The sequence below is a fragment of the Nerophis lumbriciformis genome, linkage group LG19, assembly GCF_033978685.3.
Source record: "Nerophis lumbriciformis linkage group LG19, RoL_Nlum_v2.1, whole genome shotgun sequence".
In the NCBI taxonomy this organism is placed as follows: domain Eukaryota; kingdom Metazoa; phylum Chordata; class Actinopteri; order Syngnathiformes; family Syngnathidae; genus Nerophis; species Nerophis lumbriciformis.
The window spans coordinates 33,138,483-33,161,014 of record NC_084566.2 but is presented as its reverse complement, the minus strand read 5'-3'; the positions used below and the strand labels follow the sequence as shown (position 1 = coordinate 33,161,014).

Below are 22,532 nucleotides of genomic sequence, written 5' to 3'. Positions count from 1 at the left end.
ATACGTCTAGTCTCTTATGTGAATGAGCTAAATAATATTATTTGATATTTTACGGTAATGTGTTAACAATTTCACACATAAGTCGCTCCTGAGTATAAGTCGCACCCCCCGGCCAAACTATGAAAAGAACTGCGACTTATAGTCCGAAAAATACGGTAATACAACTCAATACGAGAAAGTACCTGGAGGTTTTCATTAGGGATGTTCGATAATGGCTTTTTGCCGATATCCGATATTCCGATATTGTCCAACTCTTTAATTACCGATACCGATATCAACCGATACCGATATCAACCGATATATACAGTCGTGGAATTAACACATTATTATGCCTAATTTGGACAACCAGGTATGATGAAACTAAGGTACCGTATTTTTCGGAGTATAAGTCGCACCGGAGTATAAGTCGCACCTAACGAAAATGTATAATAAAAAAGGAAAAAAACATATATAAGTCGCACTGGAGTATAAGTCTCATTTTTTGGGGAAATGTATTTGATAAAAGCCAACACCAAGAATAGACATTTGAAAGGCAATTTAAAATAAATAAAGAATAGTGAACAACAGGCTGAATAAGTGTACGTTATATGAGGCATAAATAACCAACTGGTATGTTAACGTAACATATTATGGTAAGAGTCATTCAAATAACTATAACATATAGAACATGCTATACGTTTACCAAACAATCTGTCACTCCTAATCGCTAAATCCCATGAAATCTTATACGTCTAGTCTCTTACGTGAATGAGATAAATAATATTACTTGATATTTTACGGTAATGTGTTAATAATTTCTCACATAAGTCGCACCCCCCGGCCAAATTATGAAAAAATCTGCGACTTATAGTCCGAAAAATACGGTACTTAGATTTCAGTTTTACCGTATTTTTCGGACTATAAGTCGCAGTTTTTTTTCATAGTTAGGCCGGGCTCCAGTGCGACTTATATTTGTTTTTTTCCTTTTTTACTATACATTTTCGACAGGTGCGACTTATACTCCGGTGCGACTTATAGTCCGAAAAATACGGTACTTAGATTTCAGTTTTTACCGTATTTTTCGGACTATAAGTCGCAGTTTTTTTTTCATAGTTAGGCCGGGCTCCAGTGCGACTTATATGTGTTTTTTTCCTTTTTTACTATGCATTTTCGACAGGTGCGACTTATACTCCGGTGCGACTTATAGTCCGAAAAATACGGTACTTAGATTTCAGTTTTACCGTATTTTTCGGACTATAAGTCGCAGTTTTTTTTCATAGTTAGGCCGGGCTCCAGTGCGACTTATATATGTTTTTTTCCTTTTTTATTATATATTTTCGGCAGGTGCGACTTATACTCCGGTGCGACTTATAGTCCGAAAAGTACGGTACTTAGATTTCAGTTTTACCGTGTTTTTCGGACTATAAGTCGCAGTTTTTTTTCATAGTTAGGCCGGCCTCCAGTACGACTTATGTATGTTTTTTTCCTTTTTTATTATACATTTTCGACAGGTGCGACTTATAGTCCGAAAAATACGGTACTTAGATTTCAGTTTTACCGTATTTTTCGGACTATAAGTCGCAGTTTTTTTTCATAGTTAGGCCGGCCTCCAGTGCGACTTATATATGTTTTTTTCCTTTTTTATTATATATTTTCGACAGGTGCGACTTATACTCCGGTGCGATTTATAATCCGAAAAATACGGTACTTAGATTTCAGTTTTACCGTATTTTTCGGACTATAAGTCGCAGTTTTTTTTCATAGTTAGGCCGGGCTCCAGTGCAACTTATATATGTTTTTTTCCTTTTTTTATTATGCATTTTCGACAGGTGCGACTTATACTCCGGTGCGATTTATACTCCGAAAAATACGGTACATGTAAACCTTTAGTAAATGAGGCCTTAACAATAGTTTGTTTTGCAAACAAGCGGCGACGGGAAGCAGAACTTCCTCGGCGGAGGTAATGAATAAAACGATGCTGAAGCGTTGGCCCTGCAGATCTTGCTGATGCTGAAGTCTTTTTTTTAAATTCCGCTGGGCTCCTCACTTGCTGTGCGAGTTGCCCAGAGAATCTCAATCCCGGCGGGGCGAGATATGAATATAGACGAGCTTCCTTTACAGCTCAAAGAAACACAATTGTGTTTAGTTTTTTTTTTTTTTTTTTAATTCAAAGTGATGTGCCATCAGTTTGCAGCTGATAATTAATACGTCAGGAATGATGATGATAATAATAAAAAAGAAAGAAAGCGTGTTGTTGATAGCGGCCTACTGGAGCAAGAACAATATGTCACCAAGATGGATATTCACCGTTTTTTGATAGGGAGACAACGCAGCGTCTCAATTGGCTGACATGGCGATTTATCATTCTAAATTTAGACGCAGGTTTACCGTGGATGTTCGGGTGTGGACACGTGCTGCTTCTTATCACACCGCACACTCTTAAAACTCCATTCCACACTTTGCTCCTTCGCTATCTCCAGTTTTGGTTATTCAGGGCCTTTTTTTTATTTTTATTTTTATTTTTTTTAAATAAAAACATTTATCTTCTCGGGGTATTATCTCTTCTCCCCCACACGCTGCGCCTCGTGCGTCCCACAGCCTTCTCACCCCAAACATGATTAAGCTGAGGGTGAAGATGCTGCAAAGCTATCTCGCCGAGCTTCATCTTGGAGGACGCTGGAGGTGGAGTCTCAGAAAGGACAATGGCCAAGTCACGCATTTCTTTAAGCCAGGAAAAGCTTAAACGGTGTTTATTCTTGACGGAATAAACTACTGAGGGTTGATGATTTACCCCATACTTGCCAACCCTACCGGATTTTCCGGGAGACTGCCGAAATTCAGCGACTCTCCCGAAAACCTCCCGGGACACATTTTCTCCCGAAAATCTCCCGAAATTCAGGGGGACTCAGGTCCATGCGGACCTGAGTCCGCTTTCCCACAATATAAACAGCGTACCTGCCCAATCACGTTATAACTGTAGAATGATGGAGGGCGAGTTCTTGGTTTCTTATGTGGGTTTATTGTTAGGCAGTTTCATTAACGTCCTCCCAGCGTGGCAACAACACACAACAACAGCAGTCACGTTTTCGTCTACCGTAAAGCAGTTCGTCTGCCGTAAACAGCAATGTTGTGACACTCTTAAACAGGACAATACTGCCATCTAGTGCATTTGATGAAAGCACTTTTGTGCGTGCCACACAGCAATGCATCATCAGAGAGGGTGTTCAGCTTGGTTAGAAAAATTGTGACGGAGAATAGAACAAGGATGGACAATTCAACCCTTAACTCAACAATGAGTAGATGAGTGTTATGTGTGTGTATATGTGTAAATAAATGAACACTGAAATTCAAGTATTTATTTTATATATATATATATATATATATATATATATATATATATATATATATATATATATATATATATATATAATAAAAGCAATGTATATTTATAGCTAGAATTCACTGAAAGTCATGTATTTCTTGTATACATATATATATATATATATATATATATAAAAAATACTTGACTTAGTATTTCTTATATATATATATATATATATATATATATATATATATATATATATATATATATATATATATATGAATATGAAATACTTGACTTGGTGAATTCTAGCTGTAAATATACTCCTCCCCTCTTAACCACGCCCCCAACCACGCCCCGCCCCCAACTGGTGTGGGTTCACAGTGTGGCGCATATTTGTAACAGTGTTAAAGTTGTTTATACGGCCACCCTCAGTGTGACCTGTATGGCTGTTGACCAAGCATGCCTTGCATTCACTTGTGTGTGTGAAAAGCCGTAGATAATATGCGATTGGGCCGGCACGCAAAGGCAGTGCCTTTAAGGTTTTTTGGCGCTCCGTACTTCTCCCTATGTCCGTGTACACAGCGGCGTTTTAAAAAGGCATACATTTTACTTTACTGATACCAATCATTTCCGTTATTACATTTTAAAAAATGTATCGGCCTATAATGTTATTATAGATTATAATGATATTATCGGACATCTCTAGTTACAACATTACATTTTGGAATAAAAAAAGCACTGATTGGAAGCAAATGACCACAAGATATCCCAACAAGCATCTTTTTTTAAGTGTTTCCCTACATCCTTTTATTTTGAAGGAGAACAATAGTGCTCTACCTAGTGGACAGGTTGCTGAATTGCACTGTTGGGCAAATACCCAATGGAACAATGGGAGACCGGGCTTTCCGCTCCCAGCCTGTGGAACGCTCTCCCTGACCACCTAAGGGCACCACAGACTGTGGATGCTTTTCAAAAAGGCTTAAAAACCCTTATTTTTTTTTTAAACTTTTTTTTAGATGTATGCAGACTAGTTTTAGCTATTTGGCTGTTCTAGTTTTTATTTTTATTTATTTTGTATTATCTTTTTATTTTCATTTGTTTTAATACACTGTACACTGCAAAAAGTCAGTGTTCAAAAACAAGAAAAAAAAATACAAAAATGACGGGTATTTTATTTAAACTAAGCAAAATTATCTCCCAATAGAACAAGAAAATTTGGCTTGTCAAGACTTTCCAAAACAAGTAAAATTAGCTAACCTCAATGAACCCAAAAATACCGTAAAATAAGTATATTCTCACTAATAACAAGTGCACTTTTCTTGGTAGAAAAAAAAGAGACCTTTTTGAAATGATTACTTTAAAAAAGTAGTTTTATACTTGTGAGTGTTGATGACACAGCTTTGCAACAGTTGATATTCTAGTTTCAAGCATGTTTTACTCAATATAGGTCATCAAATCTCAGCTTCAAGCTGTAATATCTTACTGAGATCATTTAGGACCAAAACCCTTAAAACAAGTAAAAGACTAACATAAAATCTGCTTAGTGAGAAGAATTATCTTATCAGACAGAAAATAAGCAAATATCACCCTTATTTGAGATATTTCATCTTACTTAGATTTCAGCTTTTGCAGTGTAGCACTTTGAGGTTGTTTACTCAATGTAAAGTGCTTTTTTTTTTTTGCTGCTGACCTGCTCTATGGAGATGGAGATTTCAAGTTCCAACAGGACTTGGCGCCTGCACCTGGATCTCAGGAAACAGAGTGGACCGACACCAGCAGATGACATGGCACCCCAAACCATCACCCAACCATGCAAATTTTGCATTTCCTTTGGAAATCGAGGTCCCAGAGTCTGGAGGAAGACAGGAGAGGCACAGGATCCACGTTGCCTGAAGTCTAGTGTAAAGTTTCCACCATCAGTGATGGTTTGGGGTGCCATGTCATCTGCTGGTGTCGGTCCACTCTGTTTCCTGAGATCCAGGGTCAACGCAGCCGTCTACCAGCAAGTTTTAGAGCACTTCATGCTTCCTGCTGCTGACCTGCTCTATGGAGATGGAGATTTCAAGTTCCAACAGGACTTGGCGCCTGCACACAGCGCAAAATCTACCCGTGCCTGGTTTACGGACCATGGTATTTCTGTTCTAAATTGGCCCGCCAACTCCCCTGACCTTAGCCCCATAGAAAATCTGTGGGGTATTGTGAAAAGGAAGATGCAGAATGCCAGACCCAAAAACGCAGAAGAGTTGAAGGCCACTATCAGAGCAACCTGGGCTCTCATAACACCTGAGCAGTGCCAGAAACTCATCGACTCCATGCCACGCCGCATTAACGCAGTAATTGAGGCAAAAGAAGCTCCAACCAAGTATTGAGTATTGTACATGCTCATATTTTTCATTTTCATACTTTTCAGTTGGTCAACATTTCTAAAAATCCCTTTTTTGTATCAGCCTTAAGTAATATTCTAATTTTGTGACACACGGAATTTTGGATTTTCATTTGTTGCCACTTCAAATCATCAAAATTAAATGAAATAAACATTTGAATGCATCAGTCTGTGTGCAATGAATAAATATAATGTACAAGTTACACCTTTTGAATGCAATTACTGAAATAAATCAAGTTTTTCAAAATATTCTAATTTACTGGCTTTTACCTGTATGCGCACTAATTGACTGAAAGAACACGCACTTGGCGCGATGATGTCATGTTATCCATGGAAAAATGCATTTTTAGACAATATGATTTGCCTGAGCGGCTAGGAGACCCCGAGAGTAACAAGCGGTTGCCTTGTTGCCTTTCCATTAAGAACAATAAATTAGTTTTTAGTATAAGTTTGCTGGTTTCAAGAAATGTAATGCCGAGCGCACATCATTATGTCAAGATAATGGCACTAGCATTTACTTCATTTGAGAATATTTTTCAACATATTGAGCAAAAAGGTCTCTTTTTTTTTCTACCAAGAAAAGTACACTTTTTTAGTGAGAATATACTTATTTTAAGGTATTTTTGGGTTCATTGAGGTTAGCTAATTTGACTTGTTTTGGAAAGCCAAATTGTCTTTTTCTATTGGCAGATAATTGTGCTTAGTTCAAATAAAATACCCCTCTTTTTTTTTTTCTTGTTTTTGAACACTGACTTTTTGCAGTGTGCTTAAAAAGTTTATGAATGTGACCTTTGTGGAATTGGGTCCAAGCTAATGTGCGTTCCGCAGGAGCGGCGACCCACAAGCCTGACGCGGTGGAGCCGGAGAAGCAAACGGACCACACGGTGAAGATCGCCGGGGTCATCGCCGGCATCCTCCTCTTCGTCATCATCTTCTTGGGCGTGGTGCTCCTCATGAAGAAAAGGTAAGCCTCGCCTCCTCGTAGGACGCCAAAAAATACATGTCGTCTATGTCAGTGTTTTTCAACCACTAGTGTGCCGTGAGATACAGTCTGGTGTGCCGTGAGAGATTATGTCATTTCCCCTATTAGGGTTAAAAATAATTTTTGCAAACCAGTAATTATGTGGTGGTGTCTAGAGCTCGGCAGAGTAACCGTGTAATACGCTTCCATATCAGTAGGTGGCAGCATGTAGCTAATTGCTTTGTAGATGTCGGAAACAGCGGGAGGCAGTGTGCAGGTAAAAAGGTGTCTAATGCTTAAACCAAAAATAAACAAAAGGTGAGTGCCCCTAAGAAAAGGCATTGAAGCTTAGGGAAGGCTATGCAGAACGAAACTAAAACTGAACTGGCTACAAAGTAAACAAAAACAGAATGCTGGACGACAGCAAAGACTTACTGTGGAGCAAAGACAATGTACAGCTGAACATGACACGACAATCAACAATGTCCCCACAAAGAAGGATAAAAACAACTGAAATATTCTTGATTGCTAAACCAAAGTAGATGCGGGAAATATTACTCAAAGGAAGACATGAAACTGCTACAGGAAAATACCAAAAAAAAGAGAAAAAGCCACCAAAAAAGGAGCGCAAGACAAGAACTAAAACACTACACACAGGAAAACAGCAAAAAACTCCAAATAAGTCAGGGGGTGATGTGACAGGTTGTGACAGTACACCTACTTTGAGACAAGAGCTATAGTGATGCATGCTTGGTTATGCTTTAAAGTCATATCCATCAATTGCAACGACTTTTTACTGTCAACTGAGTTTCGTTTTTTAATGATTTCTGCTGGAGGTGTGCCTTAGCATTTTTTTCAACGCAAAAAATGTGCCTTGGCTCAAAAAAGGTTGAAAAACACTGGTCTATGTGACCACCGTTTGTGATTGTTGTAAAGATCTCGGGCTTTTAATTTGAAAATCTGTGCAATCCGACATTAACGCTGCCAACAAACACAACTTTTTGAAGCCGGCAAAAGAGCATAAAAAATAAAGATGATATTATGAGAGTAGGGCAGCACTGTGGCAGAGGGGTTAGTGCATCTGCCTCACAATACGAAGGTCCTGAGTAGTCTTGGGTTCAATCCCAGGCTCGGGATTTTTCTGTGTGGAGTTTGCATGTTCTCCCCGTGACTGCGTGGGTTCCCTCCGGGTACTCCGGCTTCCTCCCACCTCCAAAGACATGCACCTGGGGATAGGTTGATTGGCAACACTAAATTGGCCCTAGTGTGTGAATGTGAGTGTGAATGGTGTCTGTCTATCTGTGTTGGCCCTGTGATGAGGTGGCGACTTGTCCAGGGTGTACACCGCCTTCCGCCCGATTGTAGCTGAGATAGGCTCCAGCGCCCCCCGCGACCCCAAAGGGAATAAGCGGTAGAAAATGGATGGATGGATTATGAGAGTACAGTTCGAGCCATGTTTACGTAAGACCCTCGGCTCCATGCAGCAATAAGCTTCGAATAGCAAAGCTCCTTAGCTCTTTATGCTTTTATTTTTCTATTCTTTGGTTTTACCAACACACAATCAGCATGAATTGTTCTGGAACAAGAACTCATGCGAGCGGAAGAGCTCAAAATTCAGCAGTTTACCATTCATTTATCTAAAAATAAACTCAGATTTTTTCACAGAAAATTGGATTTGCAATTTTTCCGATGTTTTTTTTCCCCTCCTACTTTTTAAAGAAACCATTGAATACAAATAACAGAGATGCAACTTTTTCCTTTATTTGATCTTGATATACTGCATCTTACTCTTTGCAAAATTCTAATTTGTATAATGTTGTTCTTTTTAGACCAGACATAAACTGTACTTTTTGTAGAATCATTTTCAAAGAACTAAATTAAGAGCTTCCTATAGGAGGCAATACTTCTGTCCTGGATAAAAATACTTCAGTAAACACAAATATAGCATTGTATTGTATTGTATTGCACACAAATAAATAATAATTAGAGATGTCCGATAATGGCTTTTTTTTCTTTCGGATAAACGCAGGCTTTTCTATGTAGTATCCTGAGCTTCTTGTTAGTGTGTAAAGACACTTCATTGCACGTGTATATATCATATATCACTATATTGATTATTAAATGCGTTATAGTTCTACGAGAGTTTTGCAGCAGCACACGCACGTACCAGCCTTAGTGATCGCTCTGTGCATCTTCTGTCTTGTCAAACACGGCACCTTGAGTAAATAATTCCACCACAGCTTCTTTGGTGTAGTTTGTTTGTTGTTGCTGTCTCGTTCGCCTCGTACACTGCAAAAACTGAAATCTAAGTAAGATGAAATATCTCAAATAAGGGTGATATTTGCTTATTTTCTGTCTGATAAGATAATTCTTCTCACTAAGCAGATTTTATGCTAGAGTGTTTTACTTGTTTTCAGGGTTTTGGTCCTAAATGATCTCAGTAAGATATTAGACTTAAACTTCCTTTTTATTGTCATTCAAATTTGAACGTTACAGCACAGATAAGAACGAAATTTCGTTACAAAAGCTCATGGTAGTGCAGGATAAAAAAGCAATAAGGTGCATATTTAAATAAATAAATAAATATATTTAAATAATATATAAAATAAATAAATATATATAAATAAATAAATAGATTACTGTACAGATAAATATATTGCACTTTTCCACAATATATTTATATTATATATTATATTACAGCTTGTTGCTGAGATTTGATGACCTATGTTGAGTAAAACATGCTTGAAACTAGAATATCAACTGTTGCAAAGCTGTGTCATCAACACTCACAAGTATAAAACTACTTTTTTAAAGTAATAATTTCTTATTTCAAGCATGAAAAAAAAAAATCATGACTTTGACACAATTGTGTCTCATAATTAAAACAGATGACAGCCAAATGGTCTCTGCTGTTTTATTTTCAATGAAACAATAGAAAATAAGTACTCATAAAGTAGTAAAGTTGGCACAGTACAGTAAACTGACAGTTAATATTTAAACATTTAACATGTGACATTTCTAACAATTTTGAACAGGAATAGTTCATGCACATTCAGATGAATTCTTCAAAATTAAAAAAAATTTGTCCGGGGGCCGGGCTGTGTATATACATATATATATATATATTTTTTTTTAATATATATATGTGTATATGCCCTGCGATGAGGTGGCGACTTTTCCAGGGTGTACCCCGCCTTCCGCCCGATTGTAGCTGAGATAGGCTCCAGCGCCCCCCGCGACCCCAAAGGGAATAAGCGGTAGAAAATGGATGGATGGATATGTGTATATACATAGATATATATATATATATATATATATATATATATATATATATATATATATGTATACACACCGTATTTTTCGGAGTATAAGTCGCACCGGAGTATAAGTCGCACCTGCCGGAAATGCATAATAAAGAAGGAAAAAAACATATATAAGTCGCACTGGAGTATCAGTCGCATTTTTGGGGGAAATTTATTTGATAAAAGCCAACACCAAGAATAGACATTTGAAAGGCAATTTAAAATAAATAAAGAATAGTGAACAACAGGCTGAATAAGTGTACGTTATATGAGGCATAAATAACCAACTGAGAATGTGCCTGGTATGTTAACGTAACATATTATGGTAAGAGTCATTCAAATAACTATAACATATAGAACATGCTATACGTTTACCAAACAATCTGTCACTCCTAATCGCTAAATCCCATGAATTCTTATACGTCTAGTCTCTTACGTGAATGAGCTAAATAATAATATTTGATATTTTACGGTAATGTGTTAATAATTTCACACATAAGTCGCTCCTGAGTATAAGTCGCACCCCCGGCCAAACTATGAAAAAACTGCGACTTATAGTCCGAAAAATACGGTATATATATATTCCTCTCGCACTAATTGACTGAAAGAGCACACACTTGGCGCGATGATGTCATGTTATCGATGGAAAAATGCATTTTTAGACCATATGATTTGCCTGAGCGGCTAGGAGACCCCGAGAGTAACAAGCGGTTGCCTTGTTGCCTTTCTATTAAGAACAATAAATTAGTTTTTAGTATAAGTTTGCTGGTTTCAAGAAATGTAATGCCGAGTGCACATCAATGGCACTCGCATTTACTTAATTCAAGAATATTTTTCAACATATTGAGCAAAAAGGTCTCTTTTTTTTTTTTTCTACCAAGAAAAGTGCACTTGTTATTAGTAAGAATATACTTATTTTAAGGTATTTTTGGGTTAATTGAAGTTAGCTAATTTTACTTGTTTTGGAAAGTCTTGACAAGCCAAATTTGTTTGTTCTATTGGCAGATAATTTTGCTTAGTTCAAATAAAATACCCCTCATTTTTGTATTTTTTTTCTTGTTTTTGAACACTGACTTTTTGCAGTGTGTTGTTGCAAATCACTAGCACTGACAACACTTTTCTTTTCTTTGGAACAAAACGTCTCGCTCTCGTTATCATTAGCATTGGCCATGTTTTGCCAGGCTTGTGGATCTCCGCTAAGGAAATAAGGGGTGCGGGCGAGGACTACTGAAGCTCCTGGAGGCAAAAAGTATGCCAGAGGAAGCGGAGAAATATATATATATATAATATAATAGATTTTTGATTTTTTAAATTGTCTGCGACAGAAAAACTAGAATTTATCAATAAAATCGATTTATCGCCCAGGCCTATCTGTCGCTAATCAAGACTTTCCATTGTTCCACACGTCCGTGCCGCGTCAGCTGGCCGTAATTGTTTTCATTTAGGCTCAATCAAAGGGCGGGCGGAGGCGACTGCGCCCTTCGAATTTGCCGCAAATGACTTGGACCGGCAGGGAATGAGAGCTGTGTGTGCCCACATGCCGGCACCTTGTTAAGGGGCCGACCTCAAAGGTTGTATATGGACCTTTTTAGATTTACTTTTATTATTTATGATGTAACTAGTCGGCGGCGGTTCTTTTTTTTTTTTTTTTAGGACTATAAAAACACAGCAAACGACCGTCGTTACAGCACCACAGAGTCTAAAATTGAAACAAATAAAATAAAAATACTAGGCCTGCAGCCTGCAAAGGGAATATATTTAAAATATATAAAATACAATTGTCCCTCGTTCATCAAGGTTAATTAGGACCAGTTACACTATATTGCCAAAAGTATTTGGCCACCCATCCAAATGATGAGAATCAGGTGTCCTAATCACTTGGCCCGGTGTATAAAATCAAGCACTTAGGCATGGAGACTGTTTCTACAAACATTTGTGAAGGAATGGGCCGCTCTCAGTGATTTCCAGTGTGGAACTGTCATAGTGTCAGGTTCAAACACTGATGACATCTATTAATCAGACAAGAAGCAAGGAATCATGCAGAGACAGAGTTCAATTTAGCTCATGAGGAGAACGCATGGAGCTGCACACTTAGTCACCGTCTCGCCCGACGCTTTAAGGTACAGCTCCCACGTCCCTCTATTTATTCAGGAGTTCCACAGTCAACATCACTGAAGCCGCCTCCAAAAGGAGTGGTCACATATATCATGCAAAGCAGGTCCAGGACGCACGATACGTGACAGAATGTGCTGGGGGCCTTGTGATTTTGCCTTGTCTCCGCTTCGTCTGCGTGCTGTCATCTTATCTGCGTTGAGGTCCTTGAAGTCCTTGGCTGTTAGTGGGCTAAAACAAAGATAACATCTGCAACATGGAACAAAATTACCGTACGGAAATAATAAACAAGAAGAAACATGAAACATATGCAAGTGATAACAAAAGAAATACCATCAATAAAAGCATTTTATTACAATTTTTTTTTATGTTGTCTTTGATGCAAATTGTCAATATAATGTCTGTTAGAGTGTGGTAAGTTTTCATGACCTTGTTTTTCTTTGTCATCATTAGTAAAAACTGACGCAAAGCTAGATTTTTTTAGATATGCATGTAAAGATCTGCGGGAGGATACGTAGAGGGATGAGCAAATCGGGTTACGTATGCAAGCTACGTGATGCAAGAATATATTTCAGCCTTTATTTAAACACATATATATACAAAATAATCAATCAATCATGGTCTTACAGTACAAATTACAAACTTAAATGGTAATACCAACACTTCAGTAAATTTACCGCTCTTCATTATACCGGTAATCGTTACTCCCCCTTACACTCACACAGAATTACATTTTCCAACAATGTATTAATTGATTTATTAATATTTTTTTTATGATTATAGCTAATTAAGAACCCTAAAGTCTCTCATAAAATGTGAAAAATTGTCAAAAAAGTTATGTTCGGGGGTGGTGGTCCTTTAGATCTTCCTTTAGATCTTTTAATGTACTTTTATTAGCTTTATTTTTTACTTTGATGCCACCTGTTCGCCCTTGCTCGTGAATACATTATAATTAGGGATGTCCGATATTATCGGCCAATAAATGCTTTAAAATGTAATATCGGAAATTATCGGTATCAGTTTCAAAATTATCGGTATCGGTTTCAAAAAGTAAAATTCATGACTTTTTAAAACCCCGCAGTGTACATGGACGTAGGGAGAAGTACGGAGCGCCAATAAATCTTTAAAGGCACTGCTTTTGCGTGCCGGCCCAGTCACATAATGTCTACGGCTTTTCACACACACAATTGAATGCAATTATACTTGGTCAACAGCCATACAGGTCACACTGAGGGTGGCCGTACAAACAACTTTAACACTGTTACAAATATGCGCCACACTGTGAACCCACACCAAACAAGAATGACGAACACGTTTCAGGAGAACATCCGCACCGTAACACAACATAAACACAACAGAACAAATACCCAGAACCCCTTGCAGCACTAACTCTTCCGGAACGCTACAATATACACCCCCCGCTACCCCCTAATAACCCCACCTCAACCCATCCAGCGGGGCATCACAGCAAAATTAGGCATAATAATGTGTTAATTCCACGACTGTATATATCGGTATCGGTTGATATCAGAATCGGTAATTAAGAGTTGGACAATATCGGGATATCAGTAAAAAAGCCATTATCGGACATCTCTAATTATAATGGGTCTGCCTGTGAATGCAGCATGTCGTTACAACTTTGTACAGTAGGTGGCATTGCAACAAGTCTTCAAACACACCTTGTCTTCCAGAGAATAAGAAGATGTAGGAAGTGGGATCAGTGTTGCTGCCAACTCATATTTAGTGAAAAACCCATCCACTTTTTTCTGGTCTTATTGGTCTTTCATGGTCTTTAAGAAGGGGAACCGGAGGGTGTGTTCTAACTATCGTGGGATCACACTCCTCAGCCTTCCCGGTAAGGTCTATTCAAGGTGTACTGGAGAGGAGGCTACGCCGGATAGTCGAACCTCGGATTCAGGAGGAACAGTGTGGTTTTCGTCCTGGTCGTGGAACTGTGGACCAGCTCTATACTCTCGGCAGGGTCCTTGAGGGTGCATGGGAGTTTGCCCAACCAGTCTACATGTGCTTTGTGGACTTGGAGAAGGCATTCGACCGTGTACCCCGGGAAGTCCTGTGGGGAGTGCTCAGAGAGTATGGGGTATCGGACTGTCTGATTGTGGCGGTTCGCTCCCTGTATAATCAGTGTCAGAGCTTGGTCCGCATTGCCGGCGGTGAGTCGGACCCGTTTCCAGTGAGGGTTGGACTCCGCCAAGGCTGCCCTTTGTCACCGATTCTGTTCATAACTTTTATGGACAGAATTTCTAGGCGCAGTCAAGGCATTGAAGGGATCCAGTTTGGTGGCTGCAGGATTAGATCTCTGCTTTTTGCAGATGATGTGGTCCTGAAGCTTCATCTGGCCAGGATCTTCAGGTCTCACTGGATCGGTTCGCAGCCGAGTGTGAAGCGACTGGGATGAGAATCAGCACCTCCAAGTCCGAGTCCATGGTTCTCGCCCGGAAAAGGGTGGAGTGCCATGTCCGGGTTGGGGAGGAGGTCTTGCCCCAAGTGGAGGAGTTCAAGTACCTCGGAGTCTTGTTCACGAGTGAGGGAAGAGTGGCTGGTGAGATCGACAGGCCGATCGGTGCGGCGTCTTCAGTAATGCGGACGATGTATCGATCTGTTGTGGTGAAGAAGGAGCTGAGCCGGAAGGCAAAACTCTCGATTTACCGGTCGATCTACGTTCCAATCCTCACCTATGGTCATGAGCTTTGGGTCATGACCGAAAGGACAAGATCACGGGTACAAGCGGCCGAAATGAGTTTCTTCCGCCGGGTGGCGGGGCTCTCCCTTAGAGATAGGGTGAGAAGCTCTGCCATCCGCGAGGAGCTCAAAGTAAAGCCGCTGCTCCTCCACATCGAGAGGAGCCAGATGAGGTGGTTCAGGCATCTGGTCAGGATGCCACCCGAACGCCTCCCTATGGAGGTGTTTAGGGCACGTCCGACCGATAGGAGGCCACGGGGAAGACCCAGGACACGTTGGGAAGACTATCTCTCCCGGCTGGCCTGGGAACGCCTCTGGACACCCCGGGAGGAGCTGGACGAAGTGGCTGGTGAGAGGGAAGTCTGGGCTTCCCTGCTTAGGCTGCTGCCCCCGCGACCCGACCTCGGATAAGCGGAAGAAGATGGATGGATGGTCTTTCATGGGTCGCTTTGTCTTAACTGAGCTCTTAAAGTAAAATATTTTTTGCACCGTAGTGTAATTTACCGGCATGCACCTGTGAAGATAGATATATTGTAAATACCTACATATGTTACGGATTAGCGTAGTGTCACCCACATTTACGCCGTCGCAATCACAAAGTGTGCCGCCATGTCTGATTGTGTTCATTTTTTTTCCCTCCAAAACATTAATATATTTTTACTTTTTTCTTTCCTTTCCATTCCATTCCTCCCCCCTCTTCCCCCCTCCACCGCTTACATCACCACCACCACCACCACCACCACCCCACTCGGCAGAAGAACCTATCACTCCTACACTTACTACCTGTAAGTAACCAACTCGTGTAAACGTTAGTTGCCCTGCTTCTTCTTCTTCTTCTCTCCTCTCACCCGCACGCATGTGATGCCCCGCTCCGCCCCCACTGCTGCCCCCTTCAGGCCAAAGCTGTTGCTGCACTCTAATGTAATAAAGTTAAAGTTAACTTTATTATATTAAAGCAGTCACAATAGCAGTCAATGTCACCTTTGGACGCACAAAAGGGCGGCTGCACATCATTTAAGAGTTAAACTTGGACATATTTAGCATTTTGTTGACTATTTTGTTTAATTGTGTCTGTACAGGATTAGTCCTACAATAGCATACATTTATCCCCCAATGAATGTGATTGTTTTCTTCCTCACATCCTCCTTGCCGTACATCGCACAATTCATGCTTTTTGTTGCTCCTACATCCTTTTTCCCCATCACCAAAGCATGCTTTTTTTTATTGTTTTTGCACGTGTCTTCTTGATGACTTGTGTCCAACACGCACATAAACAATAAGGCGGCAATCCTGTGCTCACTTTTAATAGAATGGAGGATTCTTAAACGGAACGTTAAAGCGGCTTATAGGATAGGATAGGACTTTATTGTCATTGCACAAGTAGAACGAAACTATGTTTTCAGCACAAACCCGTTCAAGATTAGACAAATAAACAGTGTACAGGGTTACAGAACAGGAACGCTGATGGGTCGCCAAGAAAAAGGTCAAACGGTGGGGAAGAAGATGAGTAAAAAAATACAATCTAAAGGGGCCTAGTCTGGAGTGGGGAAAAAACCTCCATGCAATGCACGTATAAACACGTTAAATTTAATCACGACAACTCGCAACAGAGGGGCGGGGAGTTGGGGCCCTGGAGGTCGACTGCTGCTAAGAAGCGCTGCCAGCCGACCATCACACCGAGGGGAAACAAGCGGTTGTGAAGGCGTAGGGTGGGGGAGGGTGTGTGTGTGTGTGTATAAGCCCATTGTCTTGGGTGTTTTCATTCATTTATTTTCATTTATTTATTTATTTCAGGCAATAACATAAAAAAGTACAAAGTTGACAACACATAATAATATAAATTAATATAGTGCAAAAGGTAATGTATAGTATGTAATGCATGATTGTCCAGTTTTGCCTGAAAGGGAGTGGGAAGAAGATAATTGATTTAATCCCACCCCCAGTTCTCCATTCAGTGATTATTCACATGAGTTTCACTCTTACTTTGTTCAAGGATTATAATACAGATGGTGTATCATAGTGGCATTACCACAGGTAACAATAATTATTGCACTGTAACAATAATTACAGGGTGTGATGATGTAATGTTCATAGACTGAGGCCGATCTGCATGCAAGCAAAAGTTCGACTCCAGGTGTCGTTGAGGAGGGAGGGAGGTCAAAAGCGTCCCATCATTGAGGTGTCCACGGGGGTGTTTTCAGAACGGCCTGTTCTTGTTGTTCACGACGTCAAAGCCATTCGAGGGAGTCAAATCGTAGATTAGGATGTTTGTTTTTTCCGCGAGCAGACAATACAATGACTTGTCTGTTCTATTCGTCCATGCTGGCTGCTCTCTTATTGTCCTTCTGTGGCGTCTTTGTGGTGGAATGTGGGCTAATTTGCATTGATCACGTCAAAGAACATGGGGTAATAATTAGAGATGTCCGATAATATCGGCCAATAAATGCTTTAAAATGCAATATCGGAAATTATCGGTATGGGTTTCAAAAAGTAAAATGTATGACTTTTTAAAACGCCGCTGTACGGAGTGGTACACGGACGTAGGGAGAAGTACAGAGCAGTTGCGTCTCCCAGTCATACTTGCCAACCTTCCCGATTTTCCCGGGAGACTCCCGAATTTCAGTGCCCGTCCCGAAAATCTCCCGAGGCAACCATTCTCCCGAATTTCTCCCGATTTCCACCCAGACAACAATATTGGGGGTGCGCCTTTAAGGCACTGCCTTTGCGTGCCGGTCCAATCACATAATATCTACGGCTTTTCACACACGCAAGTGAATGCAAGGCATACTTGGTCAACAGCCATACAGGTCACACCGAGGGTGGCCGTATAAACAACTTTAACACTGTTACAAATATGCGCCACACTGTGAACCCACACCAAACCAGAATCACAAACACATTTCGGGAGAACATCCGCACCGTAACACAACATAAACGCAACAGAACAAATACCCAGAACCCCTTGCAGCACTAACTCTTCCGGGACGCTACAATATACACCCCCCGCTACTTCCCGCCCACCTCAACCTCCTCATGCTCTCTCAGGGAGAGCATGTCCCAAATTCCAAGCTGCTGTTTTGAGGCATGTTAAAACAAATAATGCACTTTGTGACTTCAATAATAAATATGGCAGTGCCATGTTGGCATTTCTTTCCCATAACTTGAGTTGATTTATTTTGGAAAACCTTGTTACATTGTTTAATGCATCCAGCGGGGCATCACAACAAAATTAACCATAATAATGTGTTAATTCCACGACTGTATATATCGGTATCGGTTTATATCGGAATCGGTAATTAAGAGTTGGACAATATCGGAATATCGGATATCGGCAAAAAAGCCAACGCATCTCTACTTATAATAGAATGGAGGATTCTTAAACGGAACGTTAAAGCGGCTTATTGTCCTTCTGTGGCGTCTTTGTGTTGGAATGTGGGCTAATCTGCATTGATCACATCAAAGAACATGGGGTAATAATACACCTGGAGATAACACTGAGCTAAATACCGCCGTTAGATGATGGAAAGCTCCGCTCAAAAGTCAGAACCCTGCGCGGTTATTGGATGGAATGCAAACTTTTCACACACTGGCAGGTGTTCTTATTCATCTTTTAACGCCTAATTAATAAAATTCATCTGGAGGCCCTCCTCTGGAGCGCGCTCTGAACATGCAAGCCGTCACCTGTATGATTGATGGAGCCCATTAAAGCTTTCATGCATTCATCAAAGTCTCAGTTGTCGGCTGCCGTCGCCAAAATATGCGCTTTGGCGGCGCTGCCAGAGGTGGCGACCAACTGAAGTGGTCGACGGCACGCTCGTTAGCCATGCGCTCACATGTACCATCAAATGGGCGGTCGATACTTTAATCAGGTGGCCTGCCGCTGTGCAGGCCGCTTGGGGGTGGGGGGGAGTGCGCTGGGTGTGGGCGGCAGAGCAGTGGTCCCGTGAGGGTCAGAGCTGCCAATCAGACGGCAGAGCTAAGTGTAACGCTTGCCAAGGACATTGTACGAAGCCTCATGCTTAGACTCATCTAAATGTGTGCATTCATTTAGACTTAGACTAACTTTAATGATCCACAAGGGGAATTGTTCCACAGTTACAAAGGATGGAAATAAGGATGGAAAGGATAATGCACACAAGGGCACAAAAAGAGGGCAAAAACAAAAGGTATAAAGTAGACTAAAACTGTACCATAGTAGCAATACAAAATATAACATATATGTAATATATACATATTATATATATATATACAGTATATAATGTATACTGATATATTATCATATTATATTATTATTATATATACAATAAATAACAAATCCCAATTACTATGTACAATATTACATTGTATGTAACAGCTGCAGCATAAAATAGTATAGAATAGAATAGAAAAGAATAGAAAGTACTTTATTGATCCCTGGGGGAAATTCAGCACCACAGTTCGCTCACAATAAACAATAAACACTTAGGTATTTTTTACATGTGAATAATATAAATACAGTCTATTATACAGCATTATTCACATGTGAATAATATAAATACAGTCTATTATACAGCATTATTCACATGTGAATAATATAAATACAGTCTATTATACAGCATTATTCACATGTGAATAATATAAATACAGTCTATTGTACAGCATTATTCACATGTGAATAACATAAATATAATCTATTATACTGCATTATTCATATGTGAATAACATAAATATAGTCAATTATACAGCATTATTCACATGTGAATAACAAATACAGTCTGTTATACAGCATTATTCACATGTGAATATTATAAATACAGTCTATTATACAGCATTATTCACATGTGAATAATATAAATACAGTCTATTATACAGCATTATTCACATGTGAATAACATAAATACAGTCTATTATACAGCATTATTCACATGTGAATAATATAAATACAGTCTATTTTACAGCATTTTTCACATGTGAATAATATTAATACAGTCTATTATACAGCATTATTCACATGTGAATAATATAAATACAGTCTATTATACAGCATTATTCACATGTGAATAATATAGATACAGTCTATTATACAGCATTATTCACATGTGAATAATATAAATACAGTCTATTATACAGCATTATTCACATGTGAATAATATAGTCTATTATACAGCATTATTCACATGTGAATAACAAATACAGTCTGTTATACAGCATTATTCACATGTAAATATTATAAATACAGTCTATTATACAGCATTATTCACATGTGAATAATATAAATACAGTCTATTATACAGCATTATTCACATGTGAATAACATAAATACAGTCTATTATACAGCATTATTCACATGTGAATAATATAAATACAGTCTATTTTACAGCATTTTTCACATGTGAATAATATTAATACAGTCTATTGTACAGCATTATTCACATGTGAATAATATAAATACAGTCTATTATACAGCATTATTCACATGTGAATAATATAAATAAAGTCTATTATACAGCATTATTCACATGTTAATTATATAAATACAGTCTATTATACAGTATTATAGACATGTGAATAACATAAATACAGCCTATTATACAGCATTATTTACATGTGAATAATAGATAAATAAAGAGTAGATCCAGCAGAAAATATACATTGTACACAAAGCGAGGTAGCTAGCACAGGAGAGGTCAGGTAATAGAACAAATATCGTCTGTATGGCAGGGGTGTCCAAACTTTTTTCACTGAGGGCCGCACACGGAAAAATTAAACCATGCGGGGGCCATTTTGATATTTTTCATTTTCAAACCATAACAAAATATATGGATTTAAAAAAAAACATTTTTACCTTTAGGGCTTCCGGGGACCACAAAGGGTCTCAGTCATTAAAATTTTAAAAACAAGTCAAATTATATTTGTTTTATTTTTATTTAACGTTTACACTAAGTCTTTATATCAACTTCAGTTTGATATAAAGTAAAAAAAAAACAACGTAGTTTTTTATAGTAAAACTGAAATATGCAGTATTTCCCCTACCGCCCAAAACATTCAGAGTTTGATGTGAAGTAATTGGAGCCCTAAAAAGATCAATAATGCAGGACACCATCGACTTTAATTTATTATTATTTTTTGAGTAATAACAGAGAAAAGATAAATAATTTCCCACTAGATATCTTTGGGAACCAAATGGTCCCCCACTCATAAAGTGATACTTTTTTTTAATTATTTTTCTTACTTATTGTCAGGTTCAAACACTGATGACATCTATTAAACAAGACAAGAAGAAAGGAATCAAACAGAGACAGAATTAAATTTGGCTCAGTGAGGAGAAACGCGTACACCTGTACCCTTGCACAGTGTCACCACGCTCTGACAAAAGATTGTACGCCTCCTCTTTTATTTGGACTTTCCCTGATTACATGGCAACAGCTGTTTCTAAAGGGACGGGGGTGGTAAAAAGCCATCGCCATTGATTACAAAACAGTTCAAAGAAAAGGTCGTAAAATAGTTCAAAGAAGAGGTCGTAAAACAGTTCAAAGAAGATGTGCCTGGAACTTGGGTAGGTCTTGCTTTCTCTCCGCTTTGTAGTTCTAAGGTCAAGACAAAATCTTTCTGTGGATTACAATACATGAAAGAAACAGAACACCTTCATGTTGCTTCCCATCCTACACAGTGGAGTTTTACAAGCCTTCTTCTTAGTAGGATCAAAGACAGCTTTTTTCTTCTCGCCGGGAACTCATGGCAAGACAAAGTTTTGTTAAAATTTAGATACAATTATTTTGACACTTACAACACCTAAGTTATGAGATCAACTTCAGGTATATCTGTGGATTTTACATTTGAACTATTATTTTGTTTGTTTTATGCTTTTTTGTCAAAGAAAACATTGTTTTTATATGGCAAACACACAATATATGTAATATTTTTCCACATAAAACATTTTAAAGTGAAATATTTGAAGTAATTGGAGCCTTAAAGGCCTACTGGAACCCACTACTACCGACCACACAGTCTGATAGTTTATATATCAATGATGAAATCTTAACATTGCAACACATGCCAATACGGCCGGGTTAGCTTACTAAAGTGCAATTTTAAATTTCGCCCGCAATATCCTGCTGAAAACGTCTCGGTATGATGACGTCTGCGCGTGACGTCGCGGATTGTAGAGGACATTTTGGGACAGCATGGTGGCCAGCTATTAAGTCGTCTGTTTTCATCGCAAAATTCCACAGTATTCTGGACATCTGTGTTGGTGAATCTTTTGCAATTTGTTCAATGAACAATGGAGACAGCAAAGAAGAAAGCTGTAGGTGGGAAGCGGTGTATTGCGGCACAAACACAGCTGGTGTTTCATTGTTTACATTCCCGAATGATGACAGTAAAGTTTTACCACTGGCCTGTGGAGAACTGGGACAACAGAGACTCTTACCAGGAGGACTTTGAGTTGGATACGCAGACGCGGTACCGTGAGTACGCATGCAGCTGCGGCTTCCAAACATTTGATCGCTTGCCCGTACGTGCGTGCCGCTATGTGCATGTCACGTACGTTACTTTGGGGACTTTGGGGAAATATATGTGCTGTATGAACTTTGGGGAGGTGAACGGTACTTTGGGCTGTGGGATTGAGTGTGTTGTGCAGGTGTTTGAGTTGTATTGGCGGGTTATATGGACGGGAGGGGGGAGGTGTTTGTTATGCGGGATTAATTTGTGGCATATTAAATAAAAGCCTTGTGTTTATTTACTGTTTTACTCATTCCCAGCTGAATATCAGATCCCACCCGCCTCTCACAG

The 22,532-nt window shown here is 39.2% G+C and overlaps 1 protein-coding gene across 7 annotated transcripts in view; it reads left to right on the top strand.

Annotated features, from left to right (window-relative positions):
- The window catches only part of LOC133618481 (receptor-type tyrosine-protein phosphatase mu-like), a 580,372-nt gene that overhangs the window by 388,645 nt on the left and 169,195 nt on the right, over positions 1 to 22,532 (top strand). For 4 of the 7 annotated variants that reach the window (XM_072915241.1, XM_061978873.2, XM_061978871.2 and 1 more), the window contains exons 15-16: positions 6,516 to 6,651; positions 15,518 to 15,547. In XM_072915241.1, coding sequence (XP_072771342.1) covers positions 6,516 to 6,651; positions 15,518 to 15,547 — 166 coding nt within the window. The remainder of the gene's footprint in view (positions 1 to 6,515; positions 6,652 to 15,517; positions 15,548 to 22,532) is intronic. The other 3 variants (XM_061978877.2, XM_061978875.2, XM_072915242.1) reach the window with 1 other exon arrangement.